At 41.1% G+C, this 25,103-nt stretch overlaps 1 protein-coding gene across 2 annotated transcripts in view; it reads left to right on the plus strand.

The window, feature by feature from the left end:
• Positions 1-25,103, plus strand: part of LOC144798777 (cytochrome P450 2J2-like) — a 446,433-nt gene that overhangs the window by 247,978 nt on the left and 173,352 nt on the right. For both annotated transcript variants that reach the window (XM_078669831.1, XM_078669823.1), the window contains exon 7: positions 12,046-12,233. In XM_078669831.1, coding sequence (XP_078525957.1) covers positions 12,046-12,233 — 188 coding nt within the window. The remainder of the gene's footprint in view (positions 1-12,045; positions 12,234-25,103) is intronic.

The raw sequence follows: 25,103 nt of genomic DNA on the forward strand, positions 1-25,103 counted from the left end.
CTGATTAGACTCTAAGAGAAATCTTGGATAGATTTTTGGCTAAACTTACGCTACACCTCACTTCTTCCCTCGTACTAGACTTAGGTTAGGTACATCGGGGTAGGCTTGGAAACCACACCATGCTTCTACAGTATTATTTTAAAATACTCTTCTTGCTGTACGGATTATACTTTACAGCCAGTAATACGATTGTAGCAGTTCATTTCTTTTACATGAGAAAGAAGTCTGTTCAATAAATACTTTTATTGAAAACGCCCATCTCTCTATTTCTCTGCACTTCTGATGAAACGAAGCATGCACGATTGACTGAGTAAAATATCTATCTATTGTTTCCACGACTCTGAAGATACGTTTTATCTTGGGGAAACAAAGTGGTCATGTTTATGCGGTTGTCAGAAAGGAATCCCTTCATGTGTATTCGAGAAAGTTTCTAGTGACCTCTGAGCTAGCTGGCACTCACAATTAAGTCTAATATATTCGATAGAGACCTAGTCGACATAAGTCCTACGTCACATCTATAGGATATATTATTCCAATGCGCAGAGCATATTGGGAATATAGGAACTACACTACACTCCTCTACTGTGACTTCTTTGTCTCTGTGATCTTTGTCTTCACTGCTTAATGTTGGCATGTCTAGACCCTTTAGAAATTATTAATCACATCCTTTTCTGCCAGTGCTTCAGTTATGTAGCAATTCCCACAATATTGTGCAAACTTGCAGGCTACGCCTGTGGCAATGTCATGTGTCACCCCTTATGTATCCAATATAACCTCCGCACATCTGATTTCTTCTTCTCTTTTATTGCGCCAGCTTTGTGGTCTGTTTCATATAATTTGTGCAGTGTACCCAGTTTTTTTTGCTGAACCGCATTTCGTTTTTTGTATCTGTGTAGACTTTTTATAATTACATCTATTTATCCCAGTAGCTCTGAAGATGGCTGAGAAAGTATTGATCTCGATATCTACCATTTTTTCTATCCAGCTTTTATATTTTGTGTTTTGACTCTTAGTACTTACTACTTTGTAAACCTTCCATATTATTCCAAGAGAATCAAAGGATCCCACATTGTCTTTAAAATACAAGACTGTATCAATTTGTATCTCCCTTATTATTGCAGGTTCTTTGAGTTCCCAGGCAGTTAGTTTCCAGTTCTGTCCTCCTTTTGTGTGTGGTCTGAAATTCTGCTTATTCTATGGTTGGTATCTCTCCATTTGGGATGAATACACTGTCTAATCTTGAAAAAACATTGTGCTCCTCAGAGTAGTATGAGTATTGTCTGTCCCGAGTATGTTTCAATTTCCACGTGTCTGCAAATCCCGTCATCCATGCAGAGTTTGTCAGGTGTGTCTGGAGAGTTGTGCCATGTCACGAAGTATGCTCAGTTACCAAAGCTGGTAGGATTTTCCACAAAGCACAAAGAAAACATCAATATAGTTGGAAGAAGATTCAATATTAAGGGCCTGATTTAGAACTCAGCGGATGGGTTACTCCATCACAACGGTGACGGATATCCTGTTTCCCAAAGTACAAATACCATAAAATGTAATGGGATTTATACTTTGGCGGACAGGATATCCATCACAATGTGGCAGAGTAACACATTCGCTGAGTTCTAAATCAGGGCCTAAGTCTTGTATGTTCCAATCTGTCTGTTAAGCTATGACATTTCCTAAGAGAAATACTGTAATGGAATAGGAAAAGCGGCCAAATAGGAAACAAAAGGGTAATTTTAAAGATTAAGCTATAAGAGGAAATTCTCACAAGGGACATTGATATGTACTCATCGTAATTTGAACAGGCGTGGTCTGGATTTCTTAATTCCACCTCTTACAGTCAGTGTGTGTTTATATATATATATATATATATATATATATATATATATATATATATATATATATATTCACTTAAAAAACCATAGGTTTCAGGGACATTATAGTTAGGACATTTCACTCATACAAAACCATAGAAATTCCCCTGTTATAGTTAGTTCAGCTAACTATAACTCGGGCCCCCGAAATGCACTGGTGATGACGTTGCATATTACATCATTCATGACATGGTCAGTGACATCACTGATTACATCACTGATGACATCTCAAATGACATCATCCAGTGAATGTGTGTTTCTGTAAAGTTTAAATATGTTTTATATATATTTGCCAAGGTGTATTGAACAATGAGTGTGTGTATAAGTGTCTTGATGAAGGTTTCAATAGGTGCGTGACTGACTGTATAAGTGATTGATTAAATGTGTCTTACTGAGTGTATGGGTTAGTGACTAAACTGTCTGAATGTGTTTATCAGTATATCTGTTGTTGTGTAAGCTGCTGCATGTGATGGTCAGTAGCTACATGAGTGTCTATATGGGTTATTGATTGGTTGTCTGAGTATTTGTATGGGAGAATGAGTGTGTGGGTAGGTGGGAGGGGTGTGACTCTGTGTATAGATGTGCGAGTGGTTGATTCACTGGATGTATGGGTTCAGATTGCATGTGGAAACAGCTGTATGGGCGGGTGAGTGTGTGTATGGGTGTGTTGGTGAGAGATTGGATGTCTCAGTGGTACATGTCCAAGTAACTAGTTATGTAAAAGGCAGTGTATGTGAGAGTTGGAGTATATAAATGACTATACGTGAGAGTCAGTGATTGTGAGAGGGGCTGTATGGATGAGTGTGTACTTGTCTCAGTGATTGTATACATAGTAAGTATGTGTTAGTATATGTTTGAATAAGTGAGGTGGTGTGTGTATAACTGTATAACTGAGGAAATGGGAGTGTGATTGATTCTTTGCATGACCGACTAGGTGTGTGAGGAACTCCATAGATGATTGGCGGTATGTGAGTGTCTGTATAGGTGTATAAGTGCATATGATAGTGTTGTATTGATGAGTGACTGTATATGTGAGTGATTGTATGGGTGAATGAGTGGATGTGTGTGTTGACCTAGGAATCAGTGTGTGCGTATGTAGTAACTGATATTGGTGTGTCGATGGTTTCGAAAATGGTAGTCTGTATTTTACAGTGGGTGTATCAAAGGTCATATTAGAGTATGAGGAGGTGCATCAGATTTTGACATGGAGGATGTCATCAGTGATGTCACTGACCATGTCATGAATGATGTAATATGTGACATCATCAGCAGTGCATTGCGGGGGCGCGAGTTATAGTTAGCTGAACTAACTATAACAGGGGAATTTCTATGGTTTTGTATGAGCGAAATGTCCAACTAACTATAACGTCCCTGAAACCTATGGTTTTTTGAGTGAATTTCTAAGGTTTTTAAATGCTAATTTCTAACTACAACGTGCCTGAAACGATGGTTTTTTCAGTGAATTTCAATGTTTTTTTAAATGCTTATTTCTAACTATAACGTGCCTGAAACCTATGGTATTTTCAGTGAATTTCAATGGTAAATGCTAATTTCTAACTACGCCTAAAAAGTTAGGACATGTGAAGAAAGAGAAAGAAAAGCACAGAAAGAATCAAGACAAATACAGAAAGAGGCAACCGAAGTCCAGAAAGACGAAGAAAAGTGCAGAAAGAAGCAAGAGATGTGCAGAAAGAACCAACAGAGGAGCAGAAAGTCCACCTGTACCCCCACATTTTTAATGATGGGTACTGGTGGTAATTGAAAATGAACTCGAAGGAAGGGTTTTTAGATCAGGGATTATTCCAGGCGCTCAGCTCATATACGCAATGTTGTGTACTTCTTAAAATTAGTGTTGTATATGGTGCAAACTAGGCAAGAGGATAAGCCCTGTAACACCTTAATTTGGTGCAGGCTAAACCCACACAGAACAAACAAAGACCAAGCGCCTAGGCACACATACAAGGCAATCACATCAATGTAAACACTGGTGTACATAAAGACACAGCGTATTCTCCAGATGGAAGGAACAATCTTGAAAAGATGTTAGTATAAGGGTCAGTCTTTTAATTCTTTGCCAGACTCAATGAACAGCGAACAAGCCAGCCGACACATGTTTCGTCGCGTCAAGGAGAATTGCTGCGCGCCTTCCTCAGGGCGCTCAGCCGGTGATAATGCCAATCCGGTTGGGCTAAATCAGTCAAGGCAATGCGGTATATCCACGTACATCAGTGTAAGAGTAAAAAAAATGTAGCCTGCAAAAAAAAAGGCAATCGGGTATGATAACTTAGTACATGAGTTCCAGAAAAGATTCTGCTTCGTGGGGGAGTGTTTACCCGAAGCTCAATTGTGCGATCCAACGTATACAAAAGAATCCAATCTTAGTGAAGAGGACTCTGACTAACCAGGACCGGAGCCAGTGCTACGCTAAAAGACACCTAGAATACAGTGAAAACACCTACATACACTAGGGAACACTATGCGTTGGGGTACCCCTGTGATGATTAGCATGACCTCCTCTGTATTAGCCATGAGTTAGTGCCTGGGTCATTGCATGAGTACATGGGCACTGAGTGGATGATTACAGTACTACAAAGAGAGTGCATGGTGAATTTATAAGTGCTTGGATTTTGGCGGAGTGATTGGATAAGTACATGGTGCTGGCTGGGTAATTGGAGGAGTGTATGGGTAGTGACAAGGAGATGGCTGGACTGCCTCAGTAGTGCTTAGGGGATTGTAGCAGTGCATGTGTTAGTGCCTGGGTCATTGCATGAGTACATGGGTAGTGACTAGATGATTAGAGTGTTGCAAGGACAGTGCATGGTGAATTTATAAATGCTTGGGTTTTGGCGGAGTGATTGGATAAGTACACAATGCTGGATGGCTGATTTGAGGAGTGCATGGGTAGCGACAGAGGGAGAGGGGTTGGCCTAACGGCTAGGGCGCCCGACCTCGGACCTGGGGATCTGGGTTCGAGTCTCGGTAACGACGCCAAAAACCTCCTGTGATTCTGGGCAAATCACTTAATCTCCCGTGCCTAAAATGAAAGTGTGTCCTCATGTAACGTAACTGGAAAAATATGTAAAGCGCTCTGATACCTGATTCGGTTCGGGTCTAGTTCGCGCTATATAAAACTCTGCAAAAAAAAAAAATAATAATTCTGGAGTGCATGGGTACAACCTGGGTAATTAGAGGAGCGAATCAGTACTGTGTAGGTGGTTAGAGATCTGCATGGGTAGTGCACAGGGGATTGTAGCAGTGCATGTGTTAGTGCCTGGGTCATTCCATGAGTACATGGGTACTGACTGGAAGATTAGAGTACTGCCAGGAGAGTGCATGGTGAATTTATAAATGCTTGGGTTTTGGTGGTGTGAGTACATGGTGCTGCCTGGGTGATTGGAGGAGTGCAGTGACTGGATGATTGAAGTGTTGCAATGAGAGTGCATGGTGAATTTCTAAGTGCTTGGATTTTGGCGGAGTGATTGCATAACTATACACATGTCACATCAGGCCCCGCCACCTCCCTTCACCACATTGCAAATGCGCCCCCTGGCGGGTTTTAAGTTGGGGGATTAATTCCTCTTGAATCCTGAGGGTCCCTGGGAGTAAGCGCCACAGAGCTGCATTGCAATGATTGTAAACATTGCAAACAGCAATGTCCCGGGGGTGGGCACCGCGGGGCACTGCAGGAGCTGGCCCTGGGGGGTGGCGGTCCCCAAGGCCATCAAGGACTCCAGGAGGGGGGCCGCGCCGCCCCCATCCCATCGTTTCGAAGCCCCGGGGAGGTGGTGGTCCCTGGGGCCCGGGGTCTGCTACAATACCCCATATCTGAACATTAGGTGCCCTTGGGGTGGTGTCCACAGGGCTTAGGGAGGCCTTGGAGGACCCCCACACATTAAAAAAGAAGCCCCGCGAACCCAGGGCAGCGGGGGGGAGGCCTGTGCCCCCGTGAAGAATTTATAAAAGCCCCGGGGGTGGCGGTCCCAGAGGCTTGGGGGGCCTTGCAGGTCTCCCACACATTAAAAAGTAAGCCCCGGGGTGGCAGTCCCTGGGGCTGTGGGGGCCCCCGTGGCACCCGCATACATTTCTTACAATGCCCCCGGGACCTGGCCCACCCAGGGGCTTCATTAAAAATTTTCAGCCAGATTCACGCACCCAGCGCGAATTCGGGCAATTTTTCTTTATTTTTTTAATGCTTTTTTGGGACTTGGGGGTCCTTGTGGGACCCCCTGAGCAGGCATAGGAGGTTGGAGTGTTTCTAGCCTGCCCCCTTTTCTTTTTTTTTCACCTTTCTTTTACTGTTTCTTGTGACTTGGTTCTACCAAATCACAAGATGGCTGCCAACACTTTCTGGTTTGGTGAGTGTGGACAGCCAATTAGAATAAAGCTTATGGTCAGAAAGGTTTGTGAATCCACCTCTGCCCCAGATATCAAAACTTTTATTTTTTTAATTTCTCAGAAACTGAACAGATTTACACCATTTAAAAAAAGTCGCTTTCTGAACCAACCACTACCTTTTTGCCAAATTTGGGGTAATTCCGTTCAGCAATTCGGGCTGTAGCCCGTCTCAAAACTTCCAATGGAAACTAACTTGGGAAAATGCGTTACTGGACCCCCCTTTTTTCTCAACCCCCACTTGACGAATCACCCCCAAACTTTCAGGATAGGAGCTGACCTGGATAGACTTTTTTTTTTAGAATTTTGCGAAGATTCGTCAAACGACACCAAAGTTATTAGCAAATCAAAAAATGCTTGATTTACACCATGTGGGCATTTGTTGCACTTCCCACATTCCCAAAATTCCTTCTCAGTTTCAATGCGCCTACTTGTTCTAGGTTCCTACTCTGGTCTTATGTACTTTCTGGTTAATAGGTCACTCAGGATGCCACCTCTCTAAGTTTTCATGTGGTTATGGATTAAGATTTTGTGTTACCTTGTCATCCATCAGGATGTGTAGTATCCATTTAATCCCCTGGTGTGAGGTACTAAAACATATGAGGGCTTCGATTGTCCCATCATACCTGGTTCCCAGATTCCTTTTTCCTATGACTGCCCATGCAATCAAATACTTTTTTATTGTGACCTGATTAGGGTGTCTTGTAATGCTGTTGCTAAGTATACTAGGAAATTGGTTAATCATCAGAATGGCTTAATTCTTAAAATCTTCAGGGCTTATTTACAGGACTGTTGCACCACCCATGTGTCACTATTTTTTGATGCACCAGTGGCACAGTGTGCCTGCCCATATTTACGAGGCCACGAAAAAGCCACACTGCAAGCACCATGAGCGTGTGCTCCAAGTAACCAACTGATCTAGCACTAAGAAAATCTCTACAGGCATTGATGGCTTGTGAATGCTGGTAGAAAGTGTACAGGTACACAACATCTACATTTGCCATGAAGTATTTAAATTTTTAAGGTAAATTGCTGATGTTCATCAAGAAATCAAACTTGTATTTCAGGTGTTGTAGTAGAGTTATAACCTGCTCAAACAAGAATAAGTCCAAAAGCCTTGAAGTATTTCCCAGGAAAGAGCGGACTGTGGGTCTCCGGGGTGGGTTGGTCAAGCATTTGTGGATTAGACAGAAAGTATATTGGTGGCGTTACTCGATTTCTTTTTTCAGATATATTTATTTTTCTTGATCCAACAATCCTTCTTCACTCCATTTCATCACCATTGAAAAATATTCTTCCGGAATTTCATATGTGAAGTCGGAATAAAGATATTTAGTAGCAGGTGATTCAAAATGCTGCCACTCGTGTCATTTTGGACATTCCTAAACATAATCTGATTTCTGACTCATTGAAATCTTTATATTGACTTTCCATGCACAAACATTTGCTGTTCAAGGCTCTGTTTGGCCCACAAAGCTGTATCCCTAGACATAATTTTAGATCTGGCCACCTTCATGATGCAAGTATTCCCAGAATTAGGCGTAGTGGACTAGCAGCCAAGATTTGGAATTTCCTTCTTTTGTACATAAAAAAAATATATATATCATCTCCTATTTAGGAAACACATTAAACATGTCTACTTCAGCTTACAGTTCAATTATCTTGAGGCCTCCTTCTACTCTCCTAGGTCGGTTATGTAGCGCCAAGATTTCATAGGCTATTAGTGCTTTTTAGAAGCTTGTTTTAATTAATTCATTCATTCATCCTCGTATGTTGAACAGTCTGTTATCTTCCTTGATCTGCAGTATTCTCTTGTTCAATACCGTTTCTCCTCCTTTGTCAGATGCTTTTGTGATTATAAGAGTTATTTGGTTTATGTATATATATATTTCTGTGTGTGTATGTGCGCCCATGTGTTTGTTTGCATAAGCATGTGTGTGTGTTCATCTTCTCTTTCGAATAGAGGCAAGAAGGTACAGAAATGTGCTGTTGTATGGGTTAGAAGGCACAGAAATGTGTATTGTCATGACACATTTAACAGTGCAATATTCTCAGTAACAAAAACACCTGTTTTAACTGAATGCTTTCTTTTTTTGAAAAAATAATGAAGGTGGAGCTATGATGTGAGATCCGTGGAGGGACTAGTCACCGCCACCAGTGTCCTTTCTCACTGTATAATAAATATCCAGAATGTGGTGGCACATTGCAGCCATGATGTCGCAAGGAGATGGGTCAGATAAACGCCACCCAGGAAGTGCTGCAATTCCATACAAAATGTTTTCTGGGGAACTAGATACCACTGTCCAGGAGAGCTAGGTGCCATTGAGCATCATCATGTCAGTGATTAAGGTCCATATGGCACACAACCTGGATGTTTAAGGAGTGCTGATTCTTGCAATTTCCATAGACCTATTAAGTGACAGAAGAAGTACAAATTAAAACATGCCTCTTTTAGACATACTACAATTTTGAAAATCCACATTTAGGCAGCTTGCTGTCCTGAATTTCCTGAAAGTTGTATGTAATGTAAATATAGATGTTAAACTTGTAGGTATGTATATAGTATTTCTATAGTGTGGACCTAGCCAAAAGAGAGTGAAGTGCTGTACATGATGCAAGATACATAAAGAGGAGAGAAAGTTGGATTGTTAATGGTTACTGCATTATTATGTAATATTCTTTATGGAGGGGAGTCTTCAATCCTTTACTAAATTGTAGCAGCTTTGGGGTGGTCCTGATGGAATGAGAATATTGTTCGAGATTATTGGTGCATAGATTGAAAAGGACATCTGTTTTGTTTTTTCTTTTTTACACTTCTTAGTCTGCAGACAAATGGTGTCCTTGCTGCAGATATGCAGTGATCTATGAGAGATGCGAGCTTTTCTGCAATATAAGTGGGAGTGCAGGGCATGATATCTTTGTAAATGAACTTTGTAGCTTTGGACGTGAGAGTATTCAGATGTTAATCTGAAAGTACCCGGTAAAAACCTCTATTGCTTAGTGATTAGAAAAAATATATTGTAAGCAACTACCATATTCTGCAATGGTCAGGATTTATCTCAGGTAAGAAGGGTGGGTCTTCCATTGTTTGGCTTCTAGGACCCTGAAAAAGCAGGCCCCACCAAAGTCTCCTTCATAGAATGGAATAATTAGCCTAGCAGTAGAGGATGAGAGCAACATTTTGTGCAAAATTTAGACTGAAGTAAACCCCAAGAAACACCTGATGAATGATTCAGATTGTCTTGTATGGAACCCTTTGCTAGATGGACAGACAGTGTAATTGGCATCTAAATGGGGAGATGGTCCCCGTCTGTCCAAGCTGAAAATGTTTCATGTAGTCCAATTGTGAATCATCTTAAGCCTGTGAATCATTTTTACGGCAGACAAAATTGCAGGCCATTACAATAATCAAGTCTCAACATAAGTGTTGTCTGGTAAATACGTTTGGGACCATATAAAATTTAAGAGAGAGCGGGTAGTAGTGGAAATAAATTGCACCTCATATTCAAAGTATACACTACAGTGGCATATAGTAATCACTGAGTATATATGATACATTATTACATGAAATGGTGCTTTAAAGGTAATCCCACACCCTACTACCAAAGTTGTGAGTGCACATTGATCCAAAGGCCCAATGTGCCAATGTAGCAGTAAGAAACAAATAAGATCCAAACAGTAAGGATTTGTCTTGGAAAAAAAATTCTTTAATGTAGAAAAACTTTGAGTATTTCTCAGTAAACCCTTGTTCCACGAGTCATTTTCACCCAGTTTTCAATACATTGATGACAGCCAACACGTGTTTCGTCTCACAGTAGCTATTGACAAGGATTAAATGTTACATTTGTTGGTTTCGGGAAAGAAAAGCAAACAAATAGTGTTCCATTTCGAAGAGGTTCTTCTAGTGGCAGCCTAGCGCTGCTCAAGTTGCCAACATTACGACCACACTCCAGACATAAATTTGGGTTACCTTCCATTATTTTTTGCCTGCCATTGGCAACTTGAGCGGCTCTAGGTTGTCACTAGAAGTGCCTCTTCGAAATAGAAAACTATTTGTTTGCATTTCTTTCCTAAAACCAACAACTATAACAACATTTAAGCCTTGTAAAAGTCACAGTGTTAGGAAACACATGTCGGCTGTCTTCAATATATTGAAAACTGGATGAAAATGACTTGTGGAACAAGAATTTACTGAGAAATACTTGAACATTTTTCTACATTAAAGAAAACTTTTTCCAAGATAAATCCTTACTGTTTGGATCCTATTTATTTCTCGAACACTTTGTATGGAGTGTTGTGGTATTTCTTTCTGCTATGTTTGGGAGAATTTGGAGACAGTTGGAGAGCTATTTTCTTTAATATTTTATAAAAGAAGAGGCAAGAAGACGTAACTTTATCAACCTGCGGGCCAAAGGTGAGGAAAAAGTCCAGCTAGCCATTCAGGCTTTTAACAGCCAGGAATGGGGGCGGGTGAGGTATCCCATTTTTTTGGGCCACCAAGTTTCTGACTTTATTGGAAGAACCTAGGATAAAACTTCTGTCTTGCACTTGTTTAGTTGTAAAGCGTTTTTTATTAATGGAAAAGGCAACATCATAAAAGCATATTTTAAAACGTCTCATTGATACAGCTAAGCAGACTGTCCAAGAAGATAATAAGCTGTGTATCATAAAGGCGAAACCATATGAACTGATCAAGCAGTCCAGCATCATACATTATAAACAAACTTGGACTTAGACAAGAGCCTTGTGGGACACCTTGCCTTACATGTCTGGATGCAGGTGCAGGATCAAATCTTAATTGCTTGGGTTCTGTCTTGTAAATAAGACCCCACTGATTTCAAGGTTGGTCCTAAAATGACGAATTCGGATACCCTCATCTGCAAGATATTATGTGAGGGATTGGATGGAAAGCGAGAGGAGATAAAGAAGAATAAGACCCGAGCGTCAGCAACTAAGGAAAGTATGGAATTAGAATCCAAGACAGATGCAATGATTAAAGTGGCCTTTTTCCAGCATCTAATAGAAACTGGTTGAGGAGAAATTGGGGGTGTTGGTTGCTAGGACTATAAGACTCTGGGGTGGGCTTTTTCAAGGTGGCTGAAACACTGCAAGCTTCCGAGTCAAAGGTACCATGGCAGAGGACATGGTAATTAGCACCTGCTAAGCTTTTGTTTTGCGACCCATCTCACTTTGAATTTGCAAATGTTTTGTTCATAGCGATTGCAATTCACAATTTGTTAACTAGTTGTTAAATACATCCATGGTAAAAGTTCAGTTACTTTAGTGATTGATATACAGTGCCGGTGTTGTAGTCATTTAGCTTCTAATGGCTAGTGATGTAATAAAGCCATGCAAACCTATCCAAATAGTGTTGTTGTATGTCACACTTCCCAAAGTTTGTAATGCAAAACAATATGCATATTTGGTCTCTTTACGATTCATTCTGGGTTTTTATGGTTCTAAATGTTATTCTGAAACAACAGTTCATTAAGTAATACTTTTGTTCCAGCTAATAGTGATTTCCTTCACCAGATAGTCCTTTATTTCTGTTATTTTGCTTACTGATTAAATGTTTTTGGTTATACATTTTTCTTATATTTTGACAGCACTATCTTCCTAATCTTCACATGCCTCAAATTCAGTAAATGCGATTCTCTCTTTATATTGTATTCTAAGCTTTTTATGTATACATTAGTAAATAGGAGGTACTGTTTGTTCAAATATATTTAAGTAATCTTTGTAAAATGGAATTATTCAAAGAAAAATATTTGTTATTTTACAGAGAAAGTCCAAGCAGAGATTGATCAGGTGATTGGACACAGTAGACAACCATTGACGGAAAATAGAAAGAGCATGCCATACACCAACGCGGTTATTCATGAAGTGCAGCGTATCAGTAATATAATACCTGTTGGCGTTCCCAGATGTACTAACAGAGATACAACTCTAAGAGGATTCCATCTGCCAAAGGTGATATATGTTCAAATAAATCCCATCTGGATATTTTTGGATGATGTAGTTTTGCGTGACACACTTTAATGATATTTAGTGGAAGTCATTGTTACAGGGGTTCATGAGATACCTAGATAGTCTGGAGCAAAGTCTTGGTTTACAACTTTACCAGATACTTCTGAAGTATAACACGTCTGATCAGATTAACAACATGCATTGGAAATCAAAACCTGTTACTAGTGATGTAATAAACTATAACAAGTGAATTTTAGTCTTAAATGGTAACCACGAAACCCCTTTAACTGAACCTTTTTATGAGTGAAGTTTTACTATTTTCTGATCCACTAACTACATAACGTGCCAGGTACGAGCTCAGGGGACCTGTCAATCAAACATTTGGCACAGGGAATGGCCATTTGCCTCTGCTGCCCTGTACGAAGTTAGAGCAATCTCTCAGTGTTTGGTCCTACCAGCAGGGCTAACCGCAGATTTTTTGTTGATATATATATGTTTATGTGAGCAAGGTGACTGGGATCGCCGAAACGCGTCTTTCCACTTGCACTCATGAATTGAAAATAAAAGGATTTAATTTCACCAGAAACGAGCGTATTTAAGAGTCAGTTTTTCTCCTAATGGTGCCTGCAAAAAGCATTTGGAGTGAAATCTGATATATATATATATCTCTCGAAAAACTCCTCTGCCAGCCGGCCTTTGCAATTTCCACAAAAACAGGAGCACGGACCACCTTTAGTGCACAGAATCCTTTATTGGGTTGAGCTCAGTCGGCCATATATATATATTTATGGAACTCTGCACCTTTTACCCCTGCAATTTTATACTATTTTGGTCTTTTACTTCTCCCCCCAGCAAAACCAGTCCCGGGATAGAGAACTCTGGGACCCGTAGTTGTTTCATCGTACTACAGAGGGTGTGCTGACATGTGACCATGGGGATGAGCTCCCCGACCAATGGGAGCGCATCAGGAGGTATATGCAGGTGTAGGACCAACGAGACTGTATTTGAATGGGCATCTGAAGAAGGCGCTTGTTGCGCCGAAATGCATCATGCCGCATTGTCCTAATAAAAGCCTCCAACCGGTTTCCCCCATGTGGCCTGTCACCTTTCTTCATTGAAGGGGTGCTTTTCTGGATGTTTTGCACGCTGCCAGTGGCGTGCTTGGGAGGCCCTCGTTCTGCAAAGAGGCCGGAGCATTGCTGGTCCAGCTCACGCTGTTCTTTTTTCACTTTACCAAGGATTTGGTTGCTCCGGCCCGCCTTGGAGGACAGACGAGGGACAGGGCTTCTACCGAGAGTTGTTTGTGACTGCACGAAGCGGTGGGAATCATTGCATCCTGTCGCAAGGCCCGTCTGATGCTTGTCTGAGGGGCTAGAATGATTGAGGGGACCCAAGGAGGCCTGAGGATATGCTAACAAATACGGGGGCAATCATCGAAACTCTGCACCTTTTACCCCTGCAATTTAGACTATTTTGGTCTTTTACTTCTCCCCCCAGCAAAACCAGTCCCGGGATAGAAAACTCTGGAATCTGTAGTTGTTTCATCATACTACAGAGGGTGTGCTGACATGTGACCATGGGGATGAGCTCCCCGACCAATGGGAGCGCATCAGGAGGTATATGCAGGTGTGGGACCAACAAGACTGTATTTGAATGGGCATCTGAGGAAGGCGTTTGTTGCGCCGAAATGCATCATGCCGCATTGTCCTAATAAAAGCCTCCAACCGGTTTCCCTCGCGTGGCCTCTCACCTTTCTCCATTGGAGGGGTGCTTTTCCGGATGTTTTGCATACTGCCAGTGGCATGCTTGGGAGGCCCTCGTTCTGCAAAGAGGCCAGAGCATTGCTGGTCCAGCTCAAGCTGTTCTTTTTTCACTTTACCAAGGATTTGGTTGCTCCGGCCCGCCTCGGAGGACAGACGAGGGACAGGGCTTCTGCCGACAGTTGTTTGTGACTGCACGAAGCGGTGGGAATCATTGCATCCCATCGCAAGGCCCGCCTGATGCTTGTCTGAGGGGCTAGAATGATTGAGGGGACCCAAGGAGGCCTGAGGATATGCTAACAAATACGAGGGCACTCGTTGGAACTCTGCACATTTTACCCCTGCAATTTAGACTATTTTGGTCTTTTACTTCTCCCCCCAGCAAAACCAGTCCCGGGATAGAGAACTCTGGTACCCGTAGTTGTTTCATCGTACTACAGAGGGTGTGCTGACATGTCATCATGGGGATGAGCTCCCCGACCAATGGGAGCGCATCAGGAGGTATAAGCAGGTGTGGGACCAACAAGACTGTATTTGAATGGGCATCTGAGGAAGGCGCTTGTTGCTCCGAAATGCATCATTCCGCATTGTCCTAATGAAAGCCTCCAACCGGTTTCCCCCGTGTGGCCTCTCACCTTTCTTCATTGGAGGGGTGCTTTTCTGGATGTTTTGCACGCTGCCAGTGGCGTGCTTGGGAGGCCCTCATTCTGCAAAGAGGCTGGAGCGTTGCTGGTCCAGCACACGCTGTTCTTTTTTCACTTTACCAAGAATTTGGTTGCTCCGACCCGCCTCGGAGGACAGACGAGGGACAGGGCTTCTGCCGAGAGCAGTTCGTGACTGCACGAAGCAGTCGGAATCCTTGCATCCCGTCACAAGGGCCCTCTGATGCTTGTCTGAGGGGCTAGAACGATTAAGGGGACCCAAGGAAGCCTGAGGACATGCTAGCAAATGCGGGGGCAATCGTTGGAACTCTGCGCCTTTTACCCCTGCAATTTAGACTATTTTGGTCTTTTACTTCTCCCCCAGCAAAACCAGTCCCGGGATAGAAAACTCTGGGGCCTGTAGTTGTTTCATCGTACTACAGAGGGTGTGCTGACATGTGACCATGGGTATGAGCTCCCCGACCAATGGGAGCGCATCAGGAGGTATATGCAGGTGTGGGACCAACAAGACTGTATTTGAATGGGCATCTGAGGAAGGCGCTTGTTGCTCCGAAATGCATCATTCCGCATTGTCCTAATGAAAGCCTCCAACCGGTTTCCCCCGTGTGGCCTCTCACCTTTCTTCATTGGAGGGGTGCTTTTCTGGATGTTTTGCACGCTGCCAGTGGCGTGCTTGGGAGGCCCTCATTCTGCAAAGAGGCTGGAGCGTTGCTGGTCCAGCACACGCTGTTCTTTTTTCACTTTACCAAGGATTTGGTTGCTCCGACCCGCCTCGGAGGACAGACGAGGGACAGGGCTTCTGCCGAGAGCAGTTCGTGACTGCACGAAGCAGTGGGAATCCTTGCATCCCGTCACAAGGGCCCTCTGATGCTTGTCTGAGGGGCTAGAACGATTAAGGGGACCCAAGGAAGCCTGAGGACATGCTAGCAAATGCGGGGGCAATCGTTGGAACTCTGCGCCTTTTACCCCTGCAATTTAGACTATTTTGGTCTTTTACTTCTCCCCCAGCAAAACCAGTCCCGGGATAGAAAACTCTGGGACCTGTAGTTGTTTCATCGTACTACAGAGGGTGTGCTGACATGTGACCATGGGTATGAGCTCCCCGACCAATGGGAGCGCATCAGGAGGTATATGCAGGTGTGGGACCAACAAGACTGTATTTGAATGGGCATCTGAGGAAGGCGCTTGTTGCGCCGAAATGCATCATGCCGCTTTGTCCTAATAAAAGCCTCCAACCGGTTTCCCCCGCGTGGCCTCTCACCTTTCTCCATTGGAGGGGTGCTTTTCTGGATGTTTTGCATGCTGCCAGTGGCATGCTTGGGAGGCCCTCGTTCTGCAAAGAGGCCAGAGCATTGCTGGTCCAGCTCACGCTGTTCTTTTTTCACTTTACCAAGGATTTGGTTGCTCCGGCCCACCTTGGAGGACAGACGAGGGACAGGGCTTCTGCCGAGAGTTGTTTGTGACTGCACAAAGCGGTGGGAATCATTGCATCCCGTCGCAAGGCCCGCCTGATGCTTGTCTGATGGGCTAGAATGATTGAGGGGACCCACGGAGGCCTGAGGACATGCTAACAAATACGAGGGCACTCGTTGGAACTCTGCACCTTTTACCCCTGCAGTTTAGACTATTTTGGTCTTTTACTTCTCCCCCCAGCAAAACCAGTCCCGGGATAGAAAACTCTGGGACCTGTAGTTGTATCATCGTACTACAGAGGGTGTGCTGACATGTGACCATGGGGATGAGCTCCCCGACCAATGGGAGCGCATCAGGAGGTATATGCAGGTGTGGGGCCAACAAGACTGTATATAAATTGGCATCTGAGGAAGGCGCTTGTTGCGCCGAAATGCATCATGCCGCATTGGCCAAATAAAAGCCTCCAACCGGTTTCCCCCTTGTGGCCTCTCACCTTTCTTCATTGGAGGGGTACTTTTCTGTATATATATATATATATATATATATATATATATATATATATATATATATATATATATATATATATATATATATATATATATATATATATATATAATCCAAATAACAAGTCCACACTGGGACCCTTCACCATAGCAGCAGCTGTGCACATACAAACATAGGCTTTGTATATTATTCAAAAGTTCCTCCTTCAATGGTGATGAAAAGAAACCATGCGCACTCCAAAGTTGTGTGCTTATCAGTATATTTCAGGATTTAGTCGTGCAAGTGGATCAAAACAACCCAATGTGTTTTGGCGTCAAGTCACCTTGGTCACGGGTGGGTGGTCTCCCTCATACCATAGGCTAACAACAATTACATTCTTACGTCATCTAAGTATAAAAATAGACAGAGGGCATACATTCCAGCAGAACCAACCACTTTGATCCCACCATCTTAGAGTGTGTCATGTTGCCATTGGCCTAAACACAAGTTTAAGAATTTATGACACATGAAGTAAATACAATATTCCTACTCATATCAAAGAATTTTTGCCACAATCGCAGTTAAGTTAAATACTTTATACAATGTGTGAAGGCCCCCATGATATCCAAAAATTATATATGAAATAGTATATATGAGGCAGTTACTTTCCAATGGTGCCCCAGGGAGCAAATCATTTCTTAATTGCAGAAGATGATTATCAGTCTTATTAGATTGTCCATCTTAAAAATTGTCAATTATATAAACACATCAAAACCAGAAATAATAGTGTCTAATAGAATAAATGCATAACCATATTTCAATTCTGCCCCAGTGGGCCTATTTCTCATTGACCCCTTGATGTTAACATGCGACCAAACCAATGTATATACATTAATTTGAAATAAAAACAAATTTCATATGGTTGGTTGCGGCAGGAAGCAAGTATCTGATTTCTGATTACTATAAATACGCCCGATTCTGCAACTGTCCAGAACGAGTTAAGTAACTTAGTACATAAACCAAGAATAAAAATGAAAAGAGGAATGAAAAAAGAAAAAGAAATTTGATGACAGTGATTAGACTAATCAAATATATATAAAGGAAACATAGGTCCATGAGTGAAAGAGCAAAAAGAGAAAAGAAAAAAGAAAAATATTACAACTATGAGTTAAAAACAGTTAAAATGGTCAAACAGCAGATAATTTACAGTTTATACCCGATCTTATCTTGTATTTCATGCAGCAACACTTTTTTTATCTTGTAAACCATCATGATGCGTAAGCTATCCCAAATGAACATTCAATTCCTTATCTGCATTAAGACCTTTAGGTATCTTAGTATTTAACTCAATGATATACCTTGATTCCAACCTCCTAAGTGCAGTTTCCCTATCGCCTCCCATAATATGAGTACCAATTCTGTCAATTGCAGAAAACATCAGGAGCTCACTAGACTTGTCATGGGCTACTGCAAAGTGTCTAGCAACTGGATAATATTTGTCGTCTTGTGTGATTTTTCTTCATGTGCCCCAATATCATCTTTTGTACAGGATTAATAGTGCATCCTTTGTATTACCGATTAAAGGGACATACAAGCATGTCGATAGTGTAATACAAATTACATGGCAAGGTCTTGTCTATGCTTTTTTCTTGATCAGTGAGTTGTGATGTGTACTTGTTAATGGGTTTGCTATTCCTACATGCTTTGCATTTTTTACAAGGTAAGAAGCCTTTCTGGGATTGGTAAACCAAGTTCTATGGCTTTCTACAACATTATTGGAAAATCTATCTTTCAAATTTTGTTTCCCGTCTGTATGTGAACTGGGGATATGTAGTCCGTGTATCCCAAAGACTCTCCTCATTTAGTAGCACAGGTCAATATTTGACTAGTATTTTCCTGACTTTTATAGCTCTGGTATTGAATCTAGTAATGAATCAGATGGGTTTAGTGTATTCCAACTTTTCTCCTGAAATCTTGGGAGTGACTAACTGTTGTCTCTGGGTTTCCCTTTGCCTTAGTTAAGGCTGTCTGTAAAGTTGTTTCCTGATAATCCCTCTCCGTCAATTTTTCCAGCATTCTCGTTCTCTCATTGATAAAAACCTTCTTCGTACTGCAGTCTCTTCTTGCCCTGTGTAATTCCCCATAAGGGTTGCTCTGAATGAGTGTTTAGGATTATTACTGTTGGCATGAAGTATAGTTTTGCCTGCCGTACATTTTCTATGAAGAAAGGTTTTTATCACATTATCTTCAATTACAACAGTGATATCTAAGAAAGTGATAGAAGTCTTACTAATATCACAAGTGAATTTCAGATTTAATTCATTTCGATTGAGGTCCGACACAAATCTCAGTGCTTCAACTATCTGGGCGGAGCCTAACCACACATCTCATCGTGAGATCTGATTGGCTGTCATCCAAGAAGTGTTGGCAGCCATCTTGGGACCAATATACATGATATCACCTCATTAAAAAGCATTGTAGTTAATGGAGGGTTTTAGGACTTTAGTTACATTATAAATCATTTGTTGATGGTACCATACTCATTTTAGGAATTGTGGTGTGTTCTAAGGTGATTTTAACATGTGAAAAAGCGTTCTGCTGGGATATCATGAATCATGTTTGAAAGAAAACTATTATCTCATGCTTTTCCCACAGTGGTTTGGAAGGGGATCTATAAGCTAAACTGAAAGCATATTTTCTGTAAATTCACATTATCTTTCTCAGTCATGTGAGAATGAAGTCTGACATTCTCAGTAAAACATGTACATCCAACAAGGACAGAGACTGTCAGTTGATTCCTTTGTGTTCTACTGCAGCCTCCTAGAGTGTTCTAAAGAACAACTAGAGCGCTAACAGTCCTACTTATTACAAAGGTATGGCACACCTGAAGCCATCTTGATTGGAATAAAGTGGTAACTCTTAAAACATTTAATTTAAAAATGAACAAAATGAGGGGGTATATTTTGCCATAGAAAGTATGATTGGTGCTGCAGAAAGAAAAATTAGGGCACATTTTGAGTGACTTCTCAAATCCTCTTCTATTTCATTAAAAAATTCTGACATGCAGTCTCCCAAGATGGCCACCAGAGACAAAAGAGCCCAAATGTAGCCCAAATATCACCCAGATGTAGCCCAAGTATAGCCCAATGACAGAATGTCCCAAAGTGTTCTAAAGAACAACTAGAGCGCTAACAGTCTTACTTATGACAAAAGTATGGCACACCAGAAGCCATCTTGATTGGAATAAAGTGGTAACTCTGAAAACATTTAATTTAAAAAGGAACAAAATGAGGGGGTACATTTTGACAGAGAAAGTATGATTAGTGCTTCAGAAAGAAAAATTAGGGCACATTTTGAGTGACTTCTCAAATCCTCTTCTATTTCATTAAAAAAATTCTGACATGCAGACTGAAACATGCACCTTGAATACCAGCAGCAGACTTCCCTGGTGAGCAGTAGCTTTACTACAGTGATCTAATGAGCAACTAGAGTGCTAACATTCAGAAATTATGGCAATGTGTGACACATCTGAATGCCTTCTTGATGGAACCAAAGTAAACAAGCATTGAAAATGCAATAGATCTCCCCCTCGTTTAAGTTAAAGCCATTCTGTTTGTAATGAGGTGGCTTTTTAGCTTTGCTTTTATTAGTGTTTTTAAAACTTTCATGTAAATAACATGCATATGTATGCATATATGTATATGTATGCATGCATATATATTTGTATTTATATAGATATGCAGATTATATATGTTTATATATGTATGTATGTATATATAATTATACACATACATAAATATAAATGCATATGCATATATATGCATATATATATATGTGTATATGTGTGCGTGTAGAGAGAGGTAGAGGTGTAGAGGTAGAGAGGTAGAGGTAGAGGTAGAGAGGTAGAGACTAGTAGAGAGAGAAGTAGATAGAGGTAGAGATTAGAGAGTGAGTAATAGAGAGTAGAGAGTGAGTAATAGAGAGTAGAGAGTGAGTAGTAGAGAGTAGTAGAGAGCAGTAGAGAGAGTAGCAGAGAGTGAGTAGTAGAGAGTAGTAGAGTGAATAGTAGAGTGAGTAGTAGAGAGTAGTAGAGAGTGAGTAGTAGAGAGTAGTAGAGAGTAAGTAGTAGAGAGCAGTAGAGAGTGAGTAGTAGAGAGTAGTAAAGAGTGAGTAGTAGAGAGTAGTAGAGAGTGAGTAGTAGAGAGTGAGTAGCAGAGAGAGAGAATAGTAGAGAGTAGTAGAAAGTGAGTAGTAAAGTGAGTAGTAGAGAGTAGTAGAGAGAGAGTAGTAGAGAGAGAGTAGTAGAGAGAGAGTAGTAGAGAGTAGTAGAGAGTGAGTAGTAGAGTGAGTAGTAGAGAGTGAGTAGTAGAGAGTAGTAGAGAGTGAGTAGTAGAGATTAGTAGAGAGTCAGAAGTAGAGAGTGAGTAGTAAAGAGTAGTAGAGAGTGAGTAGTAAAGAGTGAGTAGTAGAGAGAGAGTAGTAGAGAGTGAGGAGTAGAGAGTAGTAGAGAGTAGTAGATAGTGAGTAGTAGGGAGTGAGTGGTAGAGAGAGAGTAGTAGAGAGTAGTAGAGTAGTAGAATGAGTAGTAGAGAGTGAGTATTAGAGAGTAGTGGAGTAGTAGAGAGTAAGTAGTAGAGAGTAGCGGAGAATATTACAAAGTTTGGCACAGCACCACTTGCACAATAAGTCCAATCAAATCATATCACTTAGAGTCCTTATTGAAGCGCTGAATCTTGGTGTATATTCAAATGCTTTTATTTTCCTTAAGTTTATGTACCACAGCCAGCTGACGCGTTTCGTTCTGTACAACAGAACTTCTTCAGGGCATTCTTATTTCCTTCAAGTTATGTCGGTATCCTGTTGTCATATAACTAGATATTTCTTCCAAATGTTAGACGAGACGTAAGTACATTCTTATTCAAAGTGACAAGGTATCAATTTTACCCACACAATTCGGGCAGACTTGAGTAATTTATAGCATCCTCAAAGTCAGTCTTTCAAAAATTCCAAAGTATAGGACATGATAATCCAAATCCAAATGTTTCTCAAGAAAAGTCATTTTCAATTGTTCGAAATATCGGCGTTTGGGCAGATATGACCCAGGGACCCCCAGTTTGCAAGGGGAATTAGTCCCCCCTCTGCAAACGCGCCAGTGGCCGGCATTGCAGAGAGGTGTAAAAAGGGGCATCGCCTCATATATATATATATATATGTGATCAAGGCCGGGGCAACCCGGCTGAAACGCGTCATGTTGTGAGAAGGCTTCAATAAATAGCACTGAAACTAAAAAACCTTTTGTGGTGGTCCGTTCTTGGTGAAGAAATTCACTTTTATTTCGCCCAGGATTTGGTTTTCATATATATATATATATTCACTGAAAAAACCATAGGTTATACACCATATATAGTTAGGAATTAGCATTTACAAAACCTTGAAAATTCACTGAAAAAACCATAGGTTATAGACCATATATAGTTAGGAATTAGCATTTACAAAACCTTATTTTACTCACACAAAACCATTGAAATTCCATATATAGTTAGTTGCACTAACTATATATCGCGCACCCGCAATCCACTGCTGATGATGTCACATATTACATCATTCATGACATGGTCAGTGACATCACTGATGACATCACTGATGACATCTCAAATGACATCACTGATGACATCACTGATGACATCTCATTTGACATCAATGGTCACATCACTGATGATATCATTCATGTGACAATACAATGCATCTCCTCACACTTTAATATAACCTCTGTTACACCCAGTGTTAAATACAGAATATAATTTTTTAAACCATTGACACACCAATACTAGTTACTACATACGCACTCACTGATTCCTATATCTACACACACATTCACTCATTCACCCATACAATCATTCATACATACAATCACTCATCTTTACAACACTATCATATGCACTCATACACCTATACAGACACTCACACTCTACCACTCATCCATGGAGTTACTCATACACCTAGTCAGTCCTGTAAATAATCAATCACACTTCCATTTTCTAATCTATACAGTTAAACATAGAGTACCTTACATTTTCAAACATATACTAACACATACTTACTCTCTTATACAATCATCGATACAAGTACACATTGATCTGCACAGAGTCACACATCTCCCAGCCAGCCACACACACACTCAGTCTCCCATACAAATACTTGGACAATCAATCAATAACCCATATAGTTACTCATATAGCTACTGATCAACACATGCAGCAGTTTACAGAACAACATACATAATGATCCACAAATTAAGACAGTTTAGTCACTAACCCATGCACTCAGTGAGACACATTTAATCACTCACTCATACAGTCAGTCACGCACCTACTAAATCCTTCATCCAGACACTTATACATCTACTCATTCTTCAATATGTAAAACATATTTAAACTTTACAGAAACACACAGTCACTGGATGATGTCATCAGTGATGTCATTTGAGATGTCATCAGTGATGTCATCAGTGATGTCACTGACCATGTCATGAATGATGTAATATGTGACATCATCAGCAGTGGATTGCGGGTGCGCGATATATAGTTAGTGCAACTAACTATATATGGAATTTCAATGGTTTTGTGTGAGTAAAATAAGGTTTTGTAAATGCTAATTCCTAACTATATATGGTCTATAACCTATGGTTTTTTCAGTGAATTTTCAAGGTTTTGTAAATGCTAATTCCTAACTATATATGGTGTATAACCTATGGTTTTTTCAGTGAATTTCAATGGTTTTTTAATAGCAAATATCAAAAGCTTTAAAATCTATTCTTCTTTAAATCGAAATATATATTTTATATGTTTTTAATACAATTTTTTAATGTATTTTTTTTAATATATTTTTTTGTTTCGCTTCCGGTCCGCGAACCGGGTAGCTTCCCGTTAGCTCAATTTCTTGCCGCGACCTGGTCTGCGAACCGGTAAACGTTCCGTTTGCGCAACTGCCACGTTAGAAAACAACATCGTGACGCATCGCGTAATCGCGAAGTATCGCGTTGTCGCGTAATGCGTCATATGACGCGCCGCGTCAGCGCACCCGGAAGCGCTCCGGTCCGCGAAGCGAAGCGCAAAGCGCAGCTTCCCGGAAGCGATCCGGGGCGCGGCGCGGAGCGCGTAACGTAAGCATAACAGGTCATGTGATTTGTCATGTGACTTGTTAATAACACTTTTCATTGGTTCATTTCACTTTTGGTTTCCTAATGTTGTTAGGCTAGGTCATGTGACCTAAAAATAACACTTTTCATTGGTTTAGAACTATTTTTTTTTTCCCAAATGATGAAAACCCCTCCTTGTTTTTACCTCATTCTTACTTTCTACTTCCAGAGAGCAAGACCTATTTTTCACAATGGCTTCTGTAATAGCTGCAGCTGGTGCTTCTCAGCAACCACCACCACCACCACCACCACCAAAAGGACCACCTCCAACACTGGACTTTGGTAGAGAGGAAGATAATGAGGACAAAGAGGAGGAGGAGGAGGAAGAGCAAGTAAGGCAGTTCCTGCCAGAAACACCAAGGCAGAGCCATATTAAAGAGCACTACATATGGCAATTTTTTTAAATTCCACCTGGACAAAATAAGGTCAATGCACCCCAGGTGTCTTGTTTGATATGTAAAAATATACTTTCTCGTGGCAACCCCAACAATAAATACAGCTTTGGCAATCATACAATGATTCGCCACATGGAGCGATGGCACCCTAATAATCTTTCCCAAGCACAAGTAAGGGATCTTGCTGCCAATCCCCCAAATGTCATCCCCAGCACCTCCTGTGGACAAAGCTCATTCGCCGGACCAGACAATATTCAAGCTCCTTTTGAACACTACAAAATAGTTTGTATATATTGTGGAGGAACTATTTGTTATAGAGAGAAGAGTATTACTTTGATTAACCGAGCTGGAGAAAATCATAAATGCAACAAGATGAGAAAACAATGAATCCTTTTTATTTTTTTTGCTCCTGTTGAGACATGTTCAAACCCTGCTTTTTTGTTATTTCCTCTAAAAAAAACACCAAAAAAACACAAAATAGTTTTCAAAAATCAAAAAAAAATCAAAAAATTGTTCAGAAAATTAATAAAAAAAATAAAAAAAATAAAAAGAATAAAAAAACAGTCCTTTTCAGAACTAACTTCCATTTATAACAAAATTGCCCAAATTTTTATACCCTGTCTTTCTTTTTTCCTCATAGTACGCTCCTCGGACCGCTTCCCGGTGCGCGTACCGGGCGCTCCCCACGCAAAAACAAAGAAAAAAAATTTGTTTTTTTTTGCCCCGTGGGGCCCTTTTAAAGCCTCCACATCAAACCTAGGGGGTCAGGGAGGATCTACTATGCCCCCTTATGGTCATTTCCCCCTTTGTTTTGGCCTCCTCTTGTCTCTCGATCCTACCGAGAGACAAGATGGCGGCCACTCCGGACTGTTTAGAATGTTGACAGACACCGGAGAGCCAATCAGCTTCGCTTCGCGAAGTTCCGTTACGCGTCAAGTACGCGAACCGGAGCGCTACCCGGA

The sequence above is a fragment of the Lissotriton helveticus genome, chromosome 1_2 (genome assembly GCF_964261635.1).
Source record: "Lissotriton helveticus chromosome 1_2, aLisHel1.1, whole genome shotgun sequence".
Lineage (NCBI taxonomy): Eukaryota > Metazoa > Chordata > Amphibia > Caudata > Salamandridae > Lissotriton > Lissotriton helveticus.